Raw genomic sequence first — 19,591 nt, forward strand, 5'->3', positions numbered from 1 at the left:
TCACTTCAGGGTGGGGGTCCCCACTGGGGTGCTTGGCCAGCCTGGGTGAGGGGCTGAGGGCCGTTTTCAGGCTGGCCAAGCCCCCAGGCGACGGAAACTCCCAGCCTCTCCTTTTTTTCTTTTCTTCTTTTTTTTATTCTGGGATTTATTTACCTTCTATAATTGAAACTTTGTACCCTTAAGAGGAGCTCAGAGCTGGCCTGGGCAGGCGGGAGGGAAGCTTGGCTTCATTCATCACCAGGGGCAACCCAGCCTCCTACTCGCTCCAGCTCCATGGCCACGGCCAGCCGAAAGCAGGTATCTGGGGTTTATTTTTCTGCTATCATTGAAACTTTGTTGCTTTGAGTGGAGCTCAGAGGTGGGCCACAGCAGGCGGGAAGCTTGGCTTCTTTCATCATTGGGGCAACCAAGCCTCCTGCTTGCTCCAGCTCTTGGCCGCCGGCCACCATCTTGGTTGGGTTAATTTGCATATAGTCACTCTGATTGGCTGGTGGGCGTGGCTTAAGGTGTGGTGAAGGTACGGTCAGTTTGTGTGTTTGTCTTTCATTAGTGTAGATACTAGAAGCCCGGTGCACAAAATTTGTGTGAGGGATGGGGTCCCCTCAGCCTAGCCTGCACCCTCTCCAATCCGGGACCCCTTGGATCCTGAGGATCAGGCCTAAACTGGCAGTCGGACATCCCTCTCACAATCCTGGACCGCTGGCTCCTAACTGTTCACCTGCCTGCCTGCCTCCCTGATTGCCCCTAACCACTTCTGCCTGCCAGCCTGATCACCCCCTAACCCAGCCTGGTCGCCCCACACAGCCTGCTGTTCAGTCATTTGGTCGTCCCCCACTAACTAACCTCCCTCCTGGTCGTCCCATGCAGCCTGCTGTTTGGTCATTACTGTTACTGTGACAGTGTCCTGGACAATTTGCATATTCATCTATTATTAGTATAGATAGACTAGAGGCCTGATGCACAAAATTCATTCAAGGGGCTCAGCCCTCACAGCCACAGTGGCTTGCCTCAGCCCTCACAGCCCTGGCTTCGTCTGGAAGGTCGTCTGGAAGGACATCTGGAATGTCGTCTGGCTGTCTGGGTCTAATTAGCATATTACTCTTATTATTACAGATAGACTTCAAGAGTATCGGCCTGCGGACTCAAGGGCCCCAGGTTCGATTCTGATCAAGGGCATGTACCTTGGTTGCGGGCACATCCCCAGTAGGGAGTGTGCAGGAGGCAGCTGATAGATGTTTCTCTCTCATCGATGTTTATAACTCTCTCTCCCTCTCCCTTCTTCTCTGTAAAAAATCAATAAAAAATATTTTTTAAAAAAGAGTATCAGCTGCTGCAGACTTTGGCCTTTTAAAACCAACTACTTGCAGTGACTGTGAGTCTCTCTAACCGTTATAGAGTTCTCTTTATTTAGGGTAATAAAATGTTCAAGATTCTTCTGAGTAGTCTAAAGCAAGCACTAGGTTATTTTCCATATACTCTTTACCTGCGGTATGATTATTGGGTCACATTCAACCCATATAGGCAGAAAATGACAAATTCTTTGAGAAAACAAGTTGCTAATTGAAATTTTTTACAAAGAGGAGGGTAAGTGGAAGAGAGGACAAGGAAGAAGTGGGGAGTAGATGGGGTGAACAAGTCATCCTGCCTTGAAATTGAATAATGGGACCAGAGGATCAGGAGGGTTAGGTCATGTTTATTCCCCTTCTGGGGAAGGATAAGGGGTTTGCTTGTAAGAAAAACCTCACTGCCAGGACAGCTTTTATCCCACTTTGGGACAAGCATGTTCTCTTCTAATGTGGTTCATAGATTGCTATTATGTACTCTATGCTGGCCTTTTCTTGGTAGTACCTAATATATCTTACTGGATTTAATCTTTTTGATCAAAGCTTCACAAACCCTGCTCTGTGGTAACCTGAACAAGCTGTTTCTCAGTTTCCCATCTACTGCCTGAGCCTCTGGGGCTGCATAGCATGTCTCAGTCTCAGATGAGGCAGATGGGTCAGGGAAGATCTGTCTAAAAGTCCTGGCTTTCACAAAATTCTGGATTGAGTACACGCATTTGTGAACCTGATTTCCTGTAATCACTGCCCTTTTCTCTCCACACCTCCTTTTGAACTGCAGACTCTGGCTTGGTTGTCCCAAGTGTTTCCTATGAGCTACATAAAAAGCTGTTGTCTGTGGCTGAAAAGCATGGGTTGACTCTGGAGCGGAGACTGGAGATGACAGGCGTGTGCGCCAGTCAGATGGCACTGACTCTACTTGGAGGACCCAACAGGTAAATGCCTCTAGATTGGCGGGGGATGAGTGTGAGTTGATGCTGCTCTCTTGGGCCCCACCACAGAGCCTCCACAAGAGGCATTCATAGATAGTTGCTGCTTGTGTAATAGGAATGCCTTTATGGAGTAACTTTCCTGAATGCTGGAGGTTTTTGTTTATTTCTCTAATCCCTCTCTTGTGAGTCCTCATTTTTCTCCCAGAAAGCCACACTTTGACTTTCTTTCCTGATAAGAGCTGGCTTTGAGAATGATGATGACTACCAGAGGCCTGCCTTCTAAGAACCTTCAGAGATCCAGCCTTTGGCACTTGTCATTCAAAGGGGCTGGGGTACAAATCAATCCTGAGTTTCATACCTGAGAACTTCCAAAACCACCTTGACAGTTGGGTGAGAGAGCTGGAATTTGTTATCTTTGCACCTATCATTTTGGTTTATGTATCAGGAGCAGTGCTTAATTTTATTTGTGGACATTTACTGATACAATGTACTAGCCTTGTGCTAGGACTAGGGATACAGAGGAGAAAACACTGCTTCTGCCCTCTAGTAGCTTAATGGGGCCCCCCAAAAGTACTATGCTGTGGTAGAGGTAAAAGAAGATTCTCCAGCAAGCCACCTTTTTCCTACTCCAGGAAGAAGCCAATCACCCTTCCTAGAGCAAGGCATCCAGGCTGAGTCCTACAGAGGAAGGGCCATTTAACAGGGACAGCAAGAAGGAGAAAAGTTGTCTAGATCTATGGAGTAGCATGTGCCAAGAGCAGAGAGAATTGAGAGACCATGGGAGGTGAGGGGAGCTGTAAGTCATTACGTATGGCTGGAAAATAGGGCTTGGTGCGACTGAGCAGTAGGGAGCTGCTGAAGGAATTTTAGTAGGGATGTGACATGAATAGTCTTGGGTTTTACAAAGATGACTTTGGCTGAGTGGATTAAGTGGAGGCAAGACTGGAGACATTGAGACCAGTTAGCAAACTGTAACAGAAAACTGAGCCAGGGGCTAAATGATAGTGGCCTCAACCAGGGAAGTAGAGATCAGAGAAGGGGAGATAGGTGGAGGATTTTTTTTTTTTTTTTTACGGATAAAATCAACAGGGCAGGGCCATTGAATGGATGTGGGAGGTGATGGAAAGTGGAGAGTCTGTAGTCACTGAACTTTAAGCTTTCCAACATGGATATCTTGTTGGATGGTGATAACATTCACTATGATAGAAAATGTGAGAAGAGCAAGTTTGGAAGAGATGGTGGATCTTGTTTTGGGTAGGTTCGGTTTGAGAGGCTTGTGAAATAGCCAAACAGACTATTAGCAGTCTGGATCTGTGGTTTAAAAGACAGCCTGAGCAGAAGATAGAGATCTGGAGGTCATCAGCTCATAAATAGTATAGCATAGAGGAGGTCCTATAAGGAGAGCATAAAGAAAGGATGGGCTTAGGGTGGAATTCTGGGAAACATCAGCACCAAAGGCATAGTTAGGTGAGGAGCCTTCCAAAATGGCTGAAAGAGAGTTAAGGAAATTAAGAGGATAGTGCTTCAGAACCCAAGAAATAGTGTTTGAAGAATAAAGGAATGGTCAACATTGGTACTGCTGAGATACCAAGCAAAATTAGAGTTGAGAAGTGTCTGCTGGATTTGTGTCCTCAATAAAGAGGACAGTGGCAACCTTGTGGGAGAAAGGAGTCTAAAGTGAACCAATCTGGACATGAGGTTTCCCCTTCTTGCTCTTCCACTCACCTTGTCCTATAGGTGTGTTTATTCCTCCTTGTCCTTGATTTAGGCTTGTTTCTCTATCATGTTGGATTTCTGGCCTCTCCTGTGCAGCAAAGAGGCAACAGAGACCCTGTTCCTCACCCCCGCCTACACACACACACACACACACACACCCGTCCCCAAGGAAGGAAATAGTGCAAGCTACCCTCTGATGGAGTACCAGGCCCTCGGTTCTTGTGACTGCCGCACCTTCCCCAAAGTGGCCATTGGGGCAGCTCCTGGAATAAGTTCTTCCTAGGAATATTTGAGGCCATTAAGTGGCTTCCCAGAAATAGTAGTTATACTCTCAAGCCAGCTTCTTGGAGCTGGCTGACCTTGTGCCTATCTGAACTCTCAGAAGGACTGTCTCCTGTCCTTTGCAGCATTTGCTGGTTTTCCTTTGAGAAAGATTACCACTTGGTAAGCATTTTCATGTATGTCAAGGACCATGTATTTTTCGTTGTTGTTATTGTTGTTAATCCTCACCCAAGGATATTTTTCCATTGATTTTTAGAGAGAGTAGAAGGGGGTGGGGGAGAGACAGAGAAACATTGATGCGAGGGAGACACATCAATTGGTTGTCTCCTGCACGTACCCAACCAAGGCCAGGATGGAGCCTACAACTGAGGTACGTGCCCTTGACCAAAATTGAACCTGGGACCCTTCAGTCCATGGGCTGATACTCTATCCACTGAGCCAAACCGGCTAGAGCGACTTTTTCACTGTGCTTTCACAACAGCAGTGAATTGGATACTCATAACTTCACCTCAACGGTAAGTAGTAGTCTAGAGTTCTAAGATGAGCTAACTAAGGCTCAGAGAGCTAGAGCCAAAAGACTTGCCCATGTGACCCTGCTCATACATGGAGCCAGGTGTCCAATATAGATAGATCTGTTTCCAGTGCCTGTGCTCTGCTCCCTACTATTGTGTGTATTGGTACCATGGTCTGCTTTGAGTCCTCTGATGGGGGATGCCTCTGTGAGAGGGAGAGTCCATTTAGGAAAAAGACATAGGTGAGTCATATGCCAGAAGTATGCAGTGTCTGTCTGAAGATGCAAATAAAGTAGAAGAAATGAATGATATTCCCCCAAATTTATTTGGAGGGTAGGGATTTCCTCTTTGGTTTGACAGCACTGTCAACTTCCTCCCTTTGGGAGACCAGTAAGTAACTGTCACTGCTCCACCCCATGCAGGGACCTAAGCCTGTTTCTGTACATTCCCCCTACCTTCCTGCCCTGGAGGCAGACTGTACTGCTTTGGGTTGGGCACAGCTCCAGGGCTAATCCTCCAACCTTACCTGTGGCTTCTCTGAGACCTGAGAGGAAACTGAAAGTGATGTCATCAGGAAGTGGGTGTCCAAGTCAATTGCCAGCCTAGGAGGCTGGAAAGCCCCTAGCTTGCTGCCTCCTCTATGACCAGTACTATGATAGTGCCAACATTTAGGAGCACTTTTTGTGCGTTGGGCTCTGTTCTCAGAACTGACCCACACAGCATCCTATGAAGTTGATCCTATTAGTATCTACAAAGTTGCCCTTATTAATGCTTACTGGAAGCTCAGTAGAGAGAACGTGGACTGGTAACCGATTTAGAACTATCCGTCTGGTGCTTACTGTGAGTTTCTTAGAAGCTGAGCCAGAGTAATCCTGGAAAAGGTGAGCCTTGAGCTGGATCTCAAAGAAAAGGTGGGCTTTCTGGCCAGGGAACACAGTTTGAGCAGAATCAAGAAAGAGCTTTACGAGTGCAGGAGAGAATGATGAGACCAGACTTACTGCAGTGGGGCAGGCATGTTGGGGAAGAAAAGTAAAGAAGGCTGCTGAGGTTAAGCAGATTTTGGACCTAATAGGTTCACACTGTGAGAACAGTAAATGTTCTTTGTAAGAAAACAGTGTTCTATGGAACAAGATCTGGATGAACTACCTAGTGAGAAGATCCAGCAGATGAAGTGACTGACAATGGGGTATGGAACATGCTGTAGACCTCTGCAACCTGAGAGCATCAGGAGCTCTGAGAGCAACAGGTGCCAAGGTACTCGCTTGGTTTAGGGTGCAAGGGATTGCCAGGTCTGCAATTGAGAATGCGTCTTTACTTCTGTTCCAGGTTGAATCCCAAAAATGTTCACCAGAGGCCTACAGTAGCTTTGCTATGTGGGCCGCATGTGAAAGGGGCTCAGGGTATCAGCTGTGGAAGGCACCTAGCCAACCATGATGTCCAGGTGATCCTCTTCCTGCCCAACTTTGTCAAGATGCTCGAGTCCATCACCAATGAGTTGTCTCTCTTCAGCAAGACCCAAGGCCAACAAGTGTCTAGTCTCAAAGGTGAGCACTTACACAAGGCTGGGCTGAGGCTGCCTCCCTCCTCAGTAGTTTGATGGTCTGGTTGTACTGCCCAGTGGCGACAGGTGGAAAAACACCATGTGTATAGGCTGCTCTGCCTATTGTAAGGAGTCATAGTACAAATGGGAACTACTTTGGTGTTGACTTGCCTACTTCCCATCCCTTCACCCTCCTTGTCCCAAACTCAGATAGAGAGCTGTTGACCCATTTATTCATTTCAAAAATATTAATGGAGCAGGCACTGTTCCTGACAGTAGGGATAAGGCAATAGTTCTTATTTTTTTGTTTTTCTTAAATCCATGCTTCCATGGAGCTTAACATTCTGGTTAGGACAGATGAATAAGTAACATTTTTTGTAGTATTTTGGAAACAAATAAAGCAGAGAAGAGAGTGTTGGGTAAGGAGTAACAGACATAGATATTTCCACGTCAGGTCGACAAGAGCCTATGGATGGATCACTGTAGGGGTTTGAACTTTTACTAGGGTCAGATAGAAAGTCACTGGAGGAATAAATAGAAGAAAGGTATAACCCAGCTCAGGGTCCACATCAAAATTAACTAAATCACATAACAACCATCATTCAGAATCACCTGAAATCTGGCTGAATGGAGTTCCTACAACCAGGGAATTAAAGAAAGTACATTGAGATTGGTAGGAGGGGTGGAGGCATGGAATAGTGTAGTCCAACACCCACGTGTGGCATGTTTTTAACCAGGAGGGATATGTTGGCCACAGAGGCCCTCCCGTGAGGAGCAAATGGTCCCAGCCCCACACCAGACCACTCCGCCCAGGATACCAGTCCTGGGAAGAGAAGTCTCTATAACTTCAGGCTGTAAAAACCAGCAGGCATTGTGGCTGAGTGAAACGGAGGCTGCTGGAATCCCAGGCAGTTCCTCTTAAAGGGCTGGTGCACAAACTTACTCATTCCCTCTTGAGCTCCAGTGCTAGGGCAGCGGCTTGAAAGAATCCAGGGACATACGGGGAGGAACTAAATTGTGTGGCATCACAAGAATTGGGGGGCAGCTTTCTTCCAGACAGAAGTGCTGGCAGAGGCCATTGTTCCTTTGCTGAGACCTACCTCCCCACCACAGTGCCAAAGGCATCACCATATCTGAGTCTCCATCAACCTGGCCCATGCTGTTCATCCCACCCATTCCCTGCGACCTTGCCTCACCCAAACTGTTTGCAGTGGCTTTTCCATATGAACAGGTTGTCCTGGCTCAGGCTTCAGACTTTTCTAAAATTAAATAAGCAGCAGCTGGCCTCAGTGTGCCCCATACCTCTCAATCAGTGGCTCCAGGCCTGGCACTAGCAGCAGCCTGCCTTGCTTCACAGCTGGGCCTCGCCTGAGCACTTCCTAGCCCAATACAAAATACCAGCCATCTGTAGATCTCTCTGTAGCTCCTGCTGGGTGGCCCAAGGTAGAGGCTGACTTTGCACTTCTCTGGAGGCCCTAGAGTCAGTGCGCCTAGTGGACAGCTTCAGACCGTATCAGATTACAACTCTACACATCCACAAGAGACATACTCAAGGAGCAGACTCAGTGAGCACCAAAGCCCCACTGAAGCAAGTCCTACTCCATAGGGGTGTTTCCTGCACAGCAGCTCTCCCACTGTAGTTGCAGCTGGTCCTCACGGCCGATTGGCCTGGAGGTCAGTTTCTCCCAGTGACGCCAATAGCAGTCAAGGCTCAACTACAACAAGACTGTGCACACAGCCACCCAGGGGCACACCTAGAGTGCCCAGCTCAGGTGACTGGGGAGGCTGAGCCACTGGGCTCTACATGACGCCTACTACACAAGGCCACACTACCAATTTCAGGAAACGTAGCAGCTCTACCTAATACATAGAAACAAACATATAGAAGCTCCCAAAATTCAGAGAAAAACATGTTACAAATGAAAGAAATGGAAGCAAACAAACTACTAGATACAGAGTTCAAAACCATGGTTATAAGGTTACTCAAGGATCCTAATGAGATCTTCAGGGGACTCAAAGAGCTTCGGGGAACTTAGTGAGACATTCAAGGATCTTAATAAGAATGTCAAAGACAAAAAAAGTCCAGTCAGAAATCAAGAATAATTTACAGGGCTTCATCAGTAGATGATTTTGAGAATCAAATCAATGATTTGGAATATGAGGAAGCATAAACACTCAATCAGAAGAGCAAAAAGGAAAAAGAATCCTAAAATATGAAGATAGTGTAAGGAGCCTCTGGGACAACTGCAAGCGTCCCAACATTTGAATTATGGGGGTGCCAGAGAAAAAGAGAGCAAGATATTGAAAACCTATTTGAAGAAATGACAGAAAACTTCCCCTACCTGGAGAAAGAAATAGACTTACATATCCAGGAAGCTCAGAGAGTTCCAAACAAGAGGAACCCAAAGGGGCCCACACGGAGACACATCTATATAATAAAGAGCCAGGGTCCTAACAACCATTACAACCGACCAGACCAGAAGTCAGTGCTGGGTTGCCATGGCAACCCAGACTGGGGCCACTGCAGGCGCCCCGACCCAGCACTGACTGCCTAGGGCAGTGGTCGGCAAACTGCGGCCCCTTGAGTGTGGCTCTTCCACAAAATACCACATGCAGGTGCACATGTACAGTGCGATTGAAACTTCATGGCCACACTCAAGGGGCCAAAGAGCCACATGTGGCTTGCAAGCCACAGTTTGCCGACCACTGGCCTAGGGAGCTGTGGATCAGGCCCAGAGAGAGGCCTGCAGAGAAAGGCAGGGTCTGACCTGTAGCCTCTGTGGCAACTATTGATCAGTACTTGCTTCTCTTTCTCTCCCAGCCCGGCCAACAGCCCTGCCTCCATTTCTCTCCAGGCCTCCACCAGGGCTGCTGATTAGCCTGGCCTTTCTGATCAGGCCCCGTTGATAGGCCCAGAGACGCTGATTGGCATAGAAACTGACCAATCAGAACCAAATCTGGGTCAACTGTGAGGAGCCAATGGCTGCCTAGGAGGCAGAGCTTTTGACACTGACCGGAAAAAAAACAGGCAGGTTAGTGGTTAGGAGCCAGAGGTCCCAGTTTGTGAGAGGGGTGTCCAACTGCCGGTTTAGGCCTGATCCCACATATCGGGCCTAAACCAGCGGTTGGACTTACCCCGATAGGTCCCCGATTGGAGTAGGTGCAGGCTGGGCTGAAGGAACCCCACCCCCTCCGTGCATGAATTTCATGCACTGGGCCTCTAGTCATAATTAAAATGCCAAGGGTTAAAGACAAAGAATCTTAAAAGCAGCAAGAGAAAAGCAGTCACTTACCTACAAGGGAGCACCCATACGACTGTCAGCTGATTTTTCAGCAGAAACTTTGCAGACCAGAAGGGAGTGGCAAGAAATACTCAAGGTAATGAATAGCAAGGACCTACAACCAAGATTACCCAGCAAAGCTTTCATTTAGAATTGAGGGTCAGATAAAGATAAAGAGCTTCACAGACAAGAAAAGGCTTACAGGAGTTCATCACCACCAAACCAGCATTACATGAAATGTTAAAGGGTCTTGAAGAAGAAGAAGAAAAAAGGATTAAAAACAAACAAAAAAATGGCAATAAACATATATCAGTAATTTTAATCTAAAACTCAGAACAAATGAACAAGGAATCCAATGAACAAAATGAACTAGTGAATAAAATGGAACCAGAGGCATGGAAACTTGGAACACACTGATGAATCTCTAAGGGGAGAGGGGAGGAAGAGATTAACCAAAGAATTCATATTGGACACACACGATAAATAGGGTGGTGAGGGCCTGGGGCGGGACTGGATCGTGTTGGAGGCGGACGATGGGGAGGGAAAGGGGAACATCTGTAATACTCTCAACAATGAAGAGTTTTGTTTTTTTTAAATGAGTGACTCCAAGGTCTTCAGCCTAAGTAACTGGAATGATGGAGGTGCCATCACTGAAATCGGAAGACTTGAGGGACGAGGTTTTTGGGGGAAGAGCAGAAGCTCAGAGGTGCCACTAGATAAACTGGTGGAAATTTATATATGTAAATAAGAGTCTGGAGTTTAGTGAAGGGATCAACTCTGGAGTTATAAGTGTGTATGTGGTATTTAAAGCCATTATGAGTCTGGATAAGGTATCTCCTAGGAAGAGAGAGTAGATAGAGAAGTTGTTAGACTATTTTCTTTGTTTACAAGTTAAGGAGTTAGAGACCAGAGAAGGAGTGATCAGTGAAGGAGAAGGGAAACTAGGAGAGTCTGGTACCTGAAATACAAGTGAACAGAGGTGAGTATGATATTCTAGGTAGTCTAAAGAATGAGAATTGACCACTGGATTTAGCAGTGTGGAAGAGCAGTTTCAAGTGGAGTAGCGGGGGTAAAATCTTATCAGAGCGAGTTTAAGTGGGAAAAGTGGAGAGAACAAATGTGGCCCACAGAAAGGGCTTTGCCAGGGGTCAGATGGCAAGTTGGGGCCAGAGCTTGAGCCAGTTTCTTAACTTTCAGGCCTCTGGGCACTCAGACCTATGGTGCCCTGTCCTAAGTAAGGAAGCCAAAGGTCTCTTTATAAAAAGTCATTACTTTAGGCTGAGAGCTGGGAAGGGGGCTTGGTATGAGTTCCCCTTCTTATAATCTGTAACATGATGCCCATTCCAGGCAGTTCTTTCTCTGGTTGCCCTAACGCAGTGGTTCTCAACCTTCCTAATGCCGCGACCCTTTAATACAGGTCCTCATGTTGTGGTGACCCCCAACCATAAAATTATTTTTGTTGCTACTGCATAACTGTAATTTCGCTAATGTTATAAATCGTAATGTAAATATCTGATATGCAGGATGTATTTTCATTGTTCGCAACCCACGGGTTGAGAACCGCTGTCCCAATTGTGCAAGCCTGAGGATGCCAACCCTTGAGTTTGGTCTGATTTCTGCTATTCACAGTTTAACCTCTTACCTTGGTCAAGAGTTACATGCTTACTAAAACATCTGTTCTTACTAGTATACTGTCCCAGAGGCCTGGTTATAGCAGAGAAGCCTTTGTAAATGCCTGGGAGAAGTGATAGGTTCCCTCCCCATTCTTAAGTTGGGCTGCAAGGAAGACCCATTTCCATGAGACTAGTGAAGAGACTAGCTAGATCAGGTGGCTCTAGCAGGGTGAGTAGGCCAGCCCAGAGTAGAGTAAGTGAGCATGCTCTTGCCTGCTCATTTCTAGGGCCAGTCAGCAAATGGCAGTCAGGGCCTCCCTGTGAGTGCTGACTTGGCAGTAGACCCCACCTTCCTAGAGCTCATAATATTCCCAGGAAGTTAGTCAGGTCTGCACACCCAGCAGAACTGTGCTTCAGCCTGTGAGTTCCATGAGGAGAGTGGTCCATCTTGCTGACATGCTGTTGGTCTCTAGCTTCCATCCCACCAAGCCTTGGAACTTGCCGGACCTCAGGCCTGGCCCAGCCTTAGAAGGTTGGCCTATGGAGAGGCATTGAAGTAGTGTCTGAACAAGACACTTGAAGGGCCACCTGGATTCTACTCCCAACCTAGGTTCTCTGCTTAGAGCAGTGGTTCTCAACCTTCTGGCCCTTTAAATACAGTTCCTCATGTTGTGACCCAACCATAAAATTATTTTCGTTGCTACTTCATAACTGTAATGTTGCTACTGTTATGAATCGTAATGATGGTCTTAGGTGACCCCTGTGAAAGGGTCGTTCGACTGCCAAAGGGGTCGCGACCCACAGGTTGAGAACCGCTGGCTTAGAGGGATTTTCAGATGGTATTTTTTTCCACCTGCAGATCTGCCCACTAGTCCCGTGGACCTGGTGATCAACTGTCTGGATTGTCCTGAGAACGCCTTCTTGCGGGATCAGCCCTGGTACAAGGCAGCTGTGGCTTGGGCCAACCAGAACCGGGCACCAGTACTCAGCATAGATCCTCCAGTGCATGAAGTCGAACAGGGCATTGATGCCAAGTGGTCACTGGCTCTGGGCCTGCCTCTCCCACTAGGAGAGCATGCGGGACGCGTCTATTTGTGCGACATTGGCATTCCCCAGCAGGTATTCCAGGAGGTGGGGATCAACTACCACTCACCCTTTGGCTGCAAGTTTGTAATCCCACTACACTCTGCCTAGAAGGACTCTGGACAGGCTGGACCCAGTAGTCCCCTGCTGCTCCTGACATTGAACTAGACAACGAATGCCTTAAGAGGATGTGAAGCTTCATGGACCTTATTGTTAAAATTTTCTCTTTTGGGTTTGTTTCTTCTGTGAGAGGACAAATCATATATATTTTTTCTTTTGAGAACATGTATTTAAAGCTGACCTGTCACCTGCCCTTCGCCAGGAAAGGCTTTCCCACTGGGTGTGTGAGTCAGGTGGCAGGCTGAGTGTGCAATGGCTCCAGGCATTTCTACACTCGGTCCCCTGCATGGCCAGGTCGGGCTTTGTTTACAGACCATAGGCAGCTTACAAACTGTGTTTCAGGTTTACAGCCACTGGGCCTGGGAGAACGACTTGCAGGGTTGGGTAGGTCCTGTTTGGGGGCCTGTACTTCCTCTATTTCAGAGCTGGTGGCTTTGTCTCCTCTCTGATCATGTACAGCTGACTGCACTGCAGCTATCCACTAAAGGACAGAGTTGCACTCCCCATTCGTTTTGAGGGCTGTGAGGCCTCCCCTAAACCCCACAAGTAGATTTGAGGGCTTTTTACCCTTTCTCCTTAGCTGATAAAGTTTTATGCTGGGATTTTCCCCCAAGGGTCCTTCCTCCTTTCTAAACCACTCTGAGAGGCAAGGAAAAGGGTGGCATCATTGCAGGTAATATAAGGTTATGTTACTGTAGAACCACAATGCCCATCTTGCCAGCAGTGCTCCCTAACCCCGTACCCTCTCTAGCTGTGGGGGGAGGGTAGGGTGAGCATCTGCTTAGTCTGAGGCAAGGCCCCTGGTGCTGAGCCAGTAGAGGCTCCCTGGTGCTTCTGTCCTAGGCCACCTCTTTGCCAGCATATACATAGCCCTGTTTTTCCCCCTGTAGCTATCATCCAAGAGCAGGGCACATGTCCCTCCCTTGTTGGAACCCTTTTTGGTTGTCCAGTCTGAATAGGCTTGGGACCAGAGCCTTATCTGAGATGCCAAAATGAGGCCAGTTCTGGGTAAGCTAGCTGATGGGGCTCAGCCATAGAAACACACTGTTGCTCAGATCCTAAGGCACTAAGCCCCTACCAAGCATATCAAACTCACGGATGGCTTAAATGAGGCATGCAGCCTGCTGGCCTTGAGTTTGACATGTTTGCCCTACCTTCGCCTGCCTAGGCCCTGGGGGCTGATAGGAGCCATGCCCTGGAGTTCCTGGCAGCAGTCCTTGCAAAAGACTTGTGCTTTAATGCCTTTCTCAGGGCTTCAGACTGCCTTATGTTTTGTGCCTACCCAGTCTGATTAAAGGGGTGAGTGGGAAAGCTCACCAAGGATCATGGACACAGGCAGGCACTGGTTTCAGGCTGCTTATCACTTTCCTATAGGAGCATAGCCAGGAACAAATGAGGCAGGGCAGAGAGGGCTGGTCCCTCTTCCTCCCATCCTTCCACAAATGTTCAATTGTTTCCAGCAGTGGGAGGACAGATTGTCAGCCCTGTGCTGTGTATCTTCCCTTGGCCTCTGCTCACTCTCAGGACCAAGCAGCTCCCAAGATTGGGCCCTCTTTTTAGTCACAGGGCCACAATCTGTGCTGGATTACAGGCATTTTAGTAAGCAATCACTAAGCAGTTCTGGCTGCCTATTACTGTGGTTAGGTCCCTTGACTGGGTACAGTGGAAAATGAGCTAGGACAACCCTGGCCCAAAAGAGCTTGCTCTGGTAAATTGCTGTGGCCTAGGGGGAATGGCCTTGAGGGGCCACTGGGAATTTATGGTCAAGCCTCTTTTTTCTCCCCTGTTGGCACTGTGCCCTCAGCTGGGCATTTCCCAGTCAGAGGCATCCTGCCCACAGTGCCCAGTCCCCAAGGGGCCCCAATCAGGTAGTCAAGATTCATTCAAGTAGTTCTTGGGGGACCAAAAACCAGCCCTAAAATAAAGCTGAATGACACAGTCCTGTGCTCTGGTAAGTTCTGCTCTATAGGCTGCAGGGAGGTACTGCCACCGAAGCCCTAGGAGCCCGCTTTGTCCCATGCTTGACAGCCTTCATAAGCCATAGTTTTGGGGCACATACAGCCAGTAAAACTAGATGCCCCCTGGTGAATTACAGCAGGTCTTTCCCAGTAAAGTCCTTTATATAAAGGCCAGTGGGAAACAGGTGCAAGGCAGGACCTATGTGCAGCAGGCTAAAGGCTAAAATTGCCCCTTTGGGCCCAAAGGAACACCCCAGCTTCTGGTCTTTTCACTGGTTGGTCCTGTGCCTGGCCCAGTTCATACTTAGCTCTCCACAAGCTGAACTGCTAAGAAAGACTTTATTAATAAGATGGGGAAGGGAGAAGGCAAGGAGCCTGGAGACGACGCACTGGTACCAGGGGTTACAAACAGTAAGAAACACTTTATTATAACTTTACAACATATAAATAGCTTGGGTCAAATCTGTGCTTTCTGGCAGCTGGGCATGTCTCCGCCCTTGCAGGCACCTGCCTTCCTTCACATTGCACTGTTCATTGGGTGGCTCTGGCCCTGGGGCCCGGTGGTTAGAAGTTGGAGAAAGAGGGCCAGGCAGCCCAGTTCCATCTCCTCATGTAGTGGCCTGTGCCAGTCATAAGCTGGGGTTGTGGCTGGTGTGGAAGGACCGCTCCTCAGGGGTGAGGCCAGCAAAGAAGGGGTGCAGCAGGGCCTCCGCCAGTGTGATGCGCTGGGCAGGGTCAAACTCTAACATCCTCCTCATCAGGTCAAACAGCTGCACGTGCTCCAGGGAGTCTTGGAGCATGTAACTCTGCTCAGGGACATAAGGTATCTCAGTGTGATGGCAGGGGCGTGGCAAGCCTTGCTGCATGAGTTGAGGCACTGATGCCTCCTGGAGGACTGACTGCCCTCTTGGACAGTGAGTGGCTCCATTCTTTTATGCCTGTTAAAGCATTTTGCTCTGAACTTGTCAGGCTGTTTTGCTGGTTTGGTGCCTCTGCCCACACATGCAAAGTCCTGACAGGTAGGTAGAAATCACCTGTCAATGCACCAAATGCAGTTGACAGGCTTCCTGGTCATGTCTAGTCTTCCCTCCCCCTCACCTCAGTCCTGCCTAGCTCTTCCCAAAATTGAGAGAAGAGGGGGGCTGGAAGTAGCACGGTCTCTGATACTTGGCTCTTCTGGTGTTCCCCAATTACATTCATAGCCACCCTGTTGGGAAGGGGTAGGCTAAGAACCCCTCTGGAGCAATTTGAAAGAAGCCCCATTGCCACCACCCAGCAGCCTCTCATTGTGCCAGGCAAAGGGGCAGCCTTTAGCTGCCTGGCCTGTCTCTCTGCTATATGTGTGCCCAGTGCCTTGGCATGAGTTGAGCTGGGGGAAGCCAGAAACTGACCTTCAGAGGTTTGCAGTTCTCCTTCACATACCGGCCATCAGAGCTGTTCTCATCCCAAACCAGGCCCCCTTTGTAAAAATATTTCTGCTTCCTGAAAGGGAAGGAACAGAGGGAATCGTTTGTGGGTGTGGGTGTGTGAGGAGTCCTGGTCTGACCTAGCAGGGCAGCAGGTTTGTCAGGTCACTCGGAGGAGCATACAGGGAAAGCTATGAGCCTGGGTGAGCCACAGCATCTTCTGCAAAGACTGTGCAGTAGCTTTTTGACCCACAAGCAAGATGGGAAAGATCTATGGGCCAGGGGTCCTTACCTGGTACGGTGGATCATGTGTGATGGGATGGGCCCTAAGATCTTCTCCATCATCACCAAATGCTCTCGGTTTTCGTGGGTCTATGGAGGGTCAGGGATAGAGCAAGCAGGGTTCAGTACAAGCCTCAGCCCCTCAGGGAGGACAAGAGACAAAAAAGTGCCTTCCCAGTTTCTGTGGCCTTGCAGCAGCCTGCTACCATTTGCCAAAGATAAGGCCATGTTTCTCGCTCTCTCCCAAGAACGCAAACTGCCCCAGCCCATCTCCACACCCTCACTTATGCTGTGCCTCATGCCTCAAATATTCACTCTTTGAGCCCCTACCCTTCATCCTTGATGGCTGAGCTTAAGACTCCCTGAGTGCTTCAGCTATCCTGACCTCTTCCTTTCTCTGAGCATCTATGACTCTCAATCCTGGTGGGTCTCGGATGGTCTTCCCACACCAGGCCCCTGTGGCCTGCTAAAGTATGAGCACCCAGGGTAGCAGGGCAGTGTGGGAGGGGCCTTACCTGGAAAAGTGTGAAGCCCCGGTAGTACTCGAAGAGAATGCAGCCAATGCTCCAGACGTCACAGGGCTGTGCCCAGCCCAGCTCTGAAAGCCAAAATGGAGAAGCTATGAGGCTCTGTGCTCTCACCCTAGAGGTCACAAGGCAGCTGCCACACTGGTTGACAGGACTCTTGCCCAAACCCCAGTACAGGTCCCTTTCTCTGCCAGGCCAAGTTGACAACCATAGTGGCTGCTTGCCAGTGGGCGGCAGGCAGGCAGGCACACCGTTGCCTCTGTTCATTCCCTCCTAGCAAGAGCCCATTTTATCTGGGTTGGGGGCTGTATAGCCACTCACCAAGGATCACCTCAGGTGGGCGGTAATGACGAGTGGCCACAATGGTTGTGTGATGCTCATGGTCAAAGGTAGCACTGCCGAAGTCAGCAACTCGGATGCTGGTGTTCTTCACTGACTTCTCCTCACAGCTCTGAGAGGCAAGGAAGGAGAGCCAGATCAGAACTCTGTCCTAAGGGGTAACCTCGCTCTGCAGTGGGGCCTCACCCTCTCCCGATCAATACCTTGTGCTCATTGTAGAGCGTTTCAAACTCAGAATTCACAAACAGGATGTTCTCTGGCTTCAAGTCTGTGTGGGTCAGTTGGTTCTCATGTAGAACTGGAGAGGCAGGAGAGAGGGGGAAGCGGGCTGAGAACCTGGGCTTCTCTGGCTCCTGCCAGCTCTAGGCCAGATCCATCCTCCAAAGCCAGTCTGCCAGAGACCCTCACACCATTACCTCAGCAGTGGGCTGAGGGAACAGACACAGCTCTGCCTCCAAACTGGCTTCCCTCTCAAAGATTCTCTGTGCTTGGGGTCTTGGAGGGTTCGAATGCTTGAGAAGATGGGGGCGGGGGGGCTTTCAATTCAAAACATCTCCTTCCACCTCTCCCTGCAGGGACCAGTCCTCCTCAGCCTGGTCTCTCACCAAAGCTACAGCATCAGCCTTGGGGTAGTTCCCTCTCCCCAGCACTAGCTACATCCTTTGCGGAGGCTGCTGCGTGAAAATGCAGGTCCCTTTATTAACAAATTAGGTGTCAAGCTGGTGGCAACAGAGTATTAAACCAAATTCAGTAACATCCATGAAGCCAGCCTTGCCTCTTCTCATCCCTAGCCCTAAGCAGGGAATCTTCCTTTTTCCTCCAATCCCTATCCCACCAAACCCTATCCCAGCACTTCAGACTCCAGCTCCCATCTGGCACTCAAGACCCTCAGAGCAGTGTGGCCCATCTCTCCCCAACACGGGCCCTTTTTCACGAGAGAGTGTCACCATGTGCTAGATCCAAGCCACCACTGAGCTACTTGCCTTGCTTGGAGTGCTCTTCACCATCCCCTCCATCTACACAGTCCCTGTTCTAGGTCTATCTACCTCCTGTCCTGTTCCAACCACCACAAATTCTGCAATGCTGGTTGCGGTCAACAAACTAGGCAGATGGGAAATAGTAGTGTCCATGTGGGCAGGAGCTGTGGGTGGATCTCCCAGGTCACCTGGACCTTTTCATCCTTTGCAGGAAGGTGGGAACAGGATTGGTAGCTAGGAAAATTCTAGAGCAGCTCTTTCTTTCCTCCTGAGTGTTTGTGGGCAGAGACTGGCTGAAAAGGCCCCTAGAGGACCTCTCCACCTACAGACTCATACCTAAATGCCTTTCAGTCAAAGGGGCCCTGATATGTCCCAGGCTCAGCAGAATGGTTAGCAGTGTGCCCGAGTGAATGGGGAAGAGCAAGACCACCAGGTGATTTTCCTGCCAGGCATGTAGCTACCTCATGCTCCATTTGAGTGTAGATACTTACATCTAAGGGCGTGGCAGAGCTGGTAGGCCATGTGCCGGACATGTGGTAGGGGGTAAGGCTGGAAATTATTCTCCTTCAGGAACTCAAAGGTGTTCTTGCCCAGGAGCTCAAAGGCGATGCACATGTGACCGTGGAAATTAAACCAGTCAGACATCAAGACGCACAAGCTAGGGGAGAAAGATGGATGGGGCTCAGGCTCTGTGCTGAGGGGGCTGGCTGCCCCACCCCTTCCCTCAGATGAAGTCAGTCCCCACTCCCTCCCAGGCCACTGTGCAGATACACAAAGAGAACCAGTTAACAGGAAGAGTACATCTCCCACCAGCCATCACCCAGATCAGCTCTGAGCAAGAACTAAACTTAATGCTATGAGGGGGATGGGCTAGGGGGACATTTTGATTTGAGGTCTCCTGCCTACCTACATAAGATATTGGGCATAATCCCTGCATCTCCAAGAAAGAATGATGCCAGGATACTCCACAGGACTAGCAGTGCCTTTTTCAACTCTCTCAATGGAAATTCCTGAGTCTGTTTGCCAAAGGTGGCTCTCCTTTGGGTGTCTGATTATGTGAGCCCCAGCTTCCAGCTTATATCTTGTCTAATGCTCAGTAAGGCCCACAAATGCAGGGCTGAGAGGCCTGCTTCAGAACTCTTTGTGGTAACACCTGGGCTGGAATCCAAAGGCTCCTTCCAGCAAGAATCACTTACCCAACTCCCCTAGTTCTGAATGCACAGAGAAGTTATGATGCCAACCAAGTGAGAGGATACTATTGCTCAGCCCCAGAAGGGTCCAGGGAATTAGGGTTAGAGAGGATGCTTTCCTCACTCCTTGCTGACACTCACAACTTGTTCTCTTTGTCCTTTTCCTTGATTTTTTTGAGAACATTGATTTCTAGTCGGGCAGCCTCCCGGTACTTGCCCACGTTGCGAATGATCTTCAGGGCAACTTGAGACTTCCCTCTGGCACCGGGGAAGGAAGCAGAGGTTCTCATGAAAAGCTGCCCAGCTCTTCCCCACCTTCCACACCAACCCAGCAACTCTTGGCAGACACCACCCAGTACTAAAGAGACAGGGCCTATCCTGAGGAGAACAGACAACTGACGCCCAGCCTGTCCCGTGCAACATCAGACCTCTACTCTCCTAACAGCACGCTCCTCTAGCACCTTAGGCTTTTATGGTCTCAGCTACCTCCCAG

General features: G+C 49.1%; 2 protein-coding genes across 6 annotated transcripts in view; one reads left to right on the plus strand and one right to left on the minus strand.

Moving 5' to 3' along the window:
- Window positions 1-14,360, plus strand: part of EDC3 (enhancer of mRNA decapping 3) — a 125,732-nt gene extending 111,372 nt beyond the window's left edge. For all 4 annotated transcript variants that reach the window (XM_006753718.2, XM_006753721.2, XM_006753719.2 and 1 more), the window contains 3 exons: window positions 2,122-2,275; window positions 6,109-6,326; window positions 12,076-14,360. In XM_006753718.2, coding sequence (XP_006753781.1) covers window positions 2,122-2,275; window positions 6,109-6,326; window positions 12,076-12,410 — 707 coding nt within the window. In that variant the 3' untranslated portion in view covers window positions 12,411-14,360. The remainder of the gene's footprint in view (window positions 1-2,121; window positions 2,276-6,108; window positions 6,327-12,075) is intronic.
- A 339-nt stretch (window positions 14,361-14,699) lies between these two features.
- Window positions 14,700-19,591, minus strand: part of CLK3 (CDC like kinase 3) — a 33,480-nt gene continuing 28,588 nt past the window's right edge. For both annotated transcript variants that reach the window (XM_006753724.2, XM_006753723.2), the window contains 8 exons: window positions 19,240-19,356; window positions 18,400-18,566; window positions 17,135-17,229; window positions 16,914-17,043; window positions 16,581-16,663; window positions 16,076-16,155; window positions 15,769-15,859; window positions 14,700-15,183 (listed from right to left, as the gene is read on the minus strand). In XM_006753724.2, coding sequence (XP_006753787.1) covers window positions 15,007-15,183; window positions 15,769-15,859; window positions 16,076-16,155; window positions 16,581-16,663; window positions 16,914-17,043; window positions 17,135-17,229; window positions 18,400-18,566; window positions 19,240-19,356 — 940 coding nt within the window. In that variant the 3' untranslated portion in view covers window positions 14,700-15,006. The remainder of the gene's footprint in view (window positions 15,184-15,768; window positions 15,860-16,075; window positions 16,156-16,580; window positions 16,664-16,913; window positions 17,044-17,134; window positions 17,230-18,399; window positions 18,567-19,239; window positions 19,357-19,591) is intronic.

This window comes from Myotis davidii, unplaced genomic scaffold, assembly GCF_000327345.1.
Source record: "Myotis davidii unplaced genomic scaffold, ASM32734v1 scaffold992, whole genome shotgun sequence".
Lineage (NCBI taxonomy): Eukaryota > Metazoa > Chordata > Mammalia > Chiroptera > Vespertilionidae > Myotis > Myotis davidii.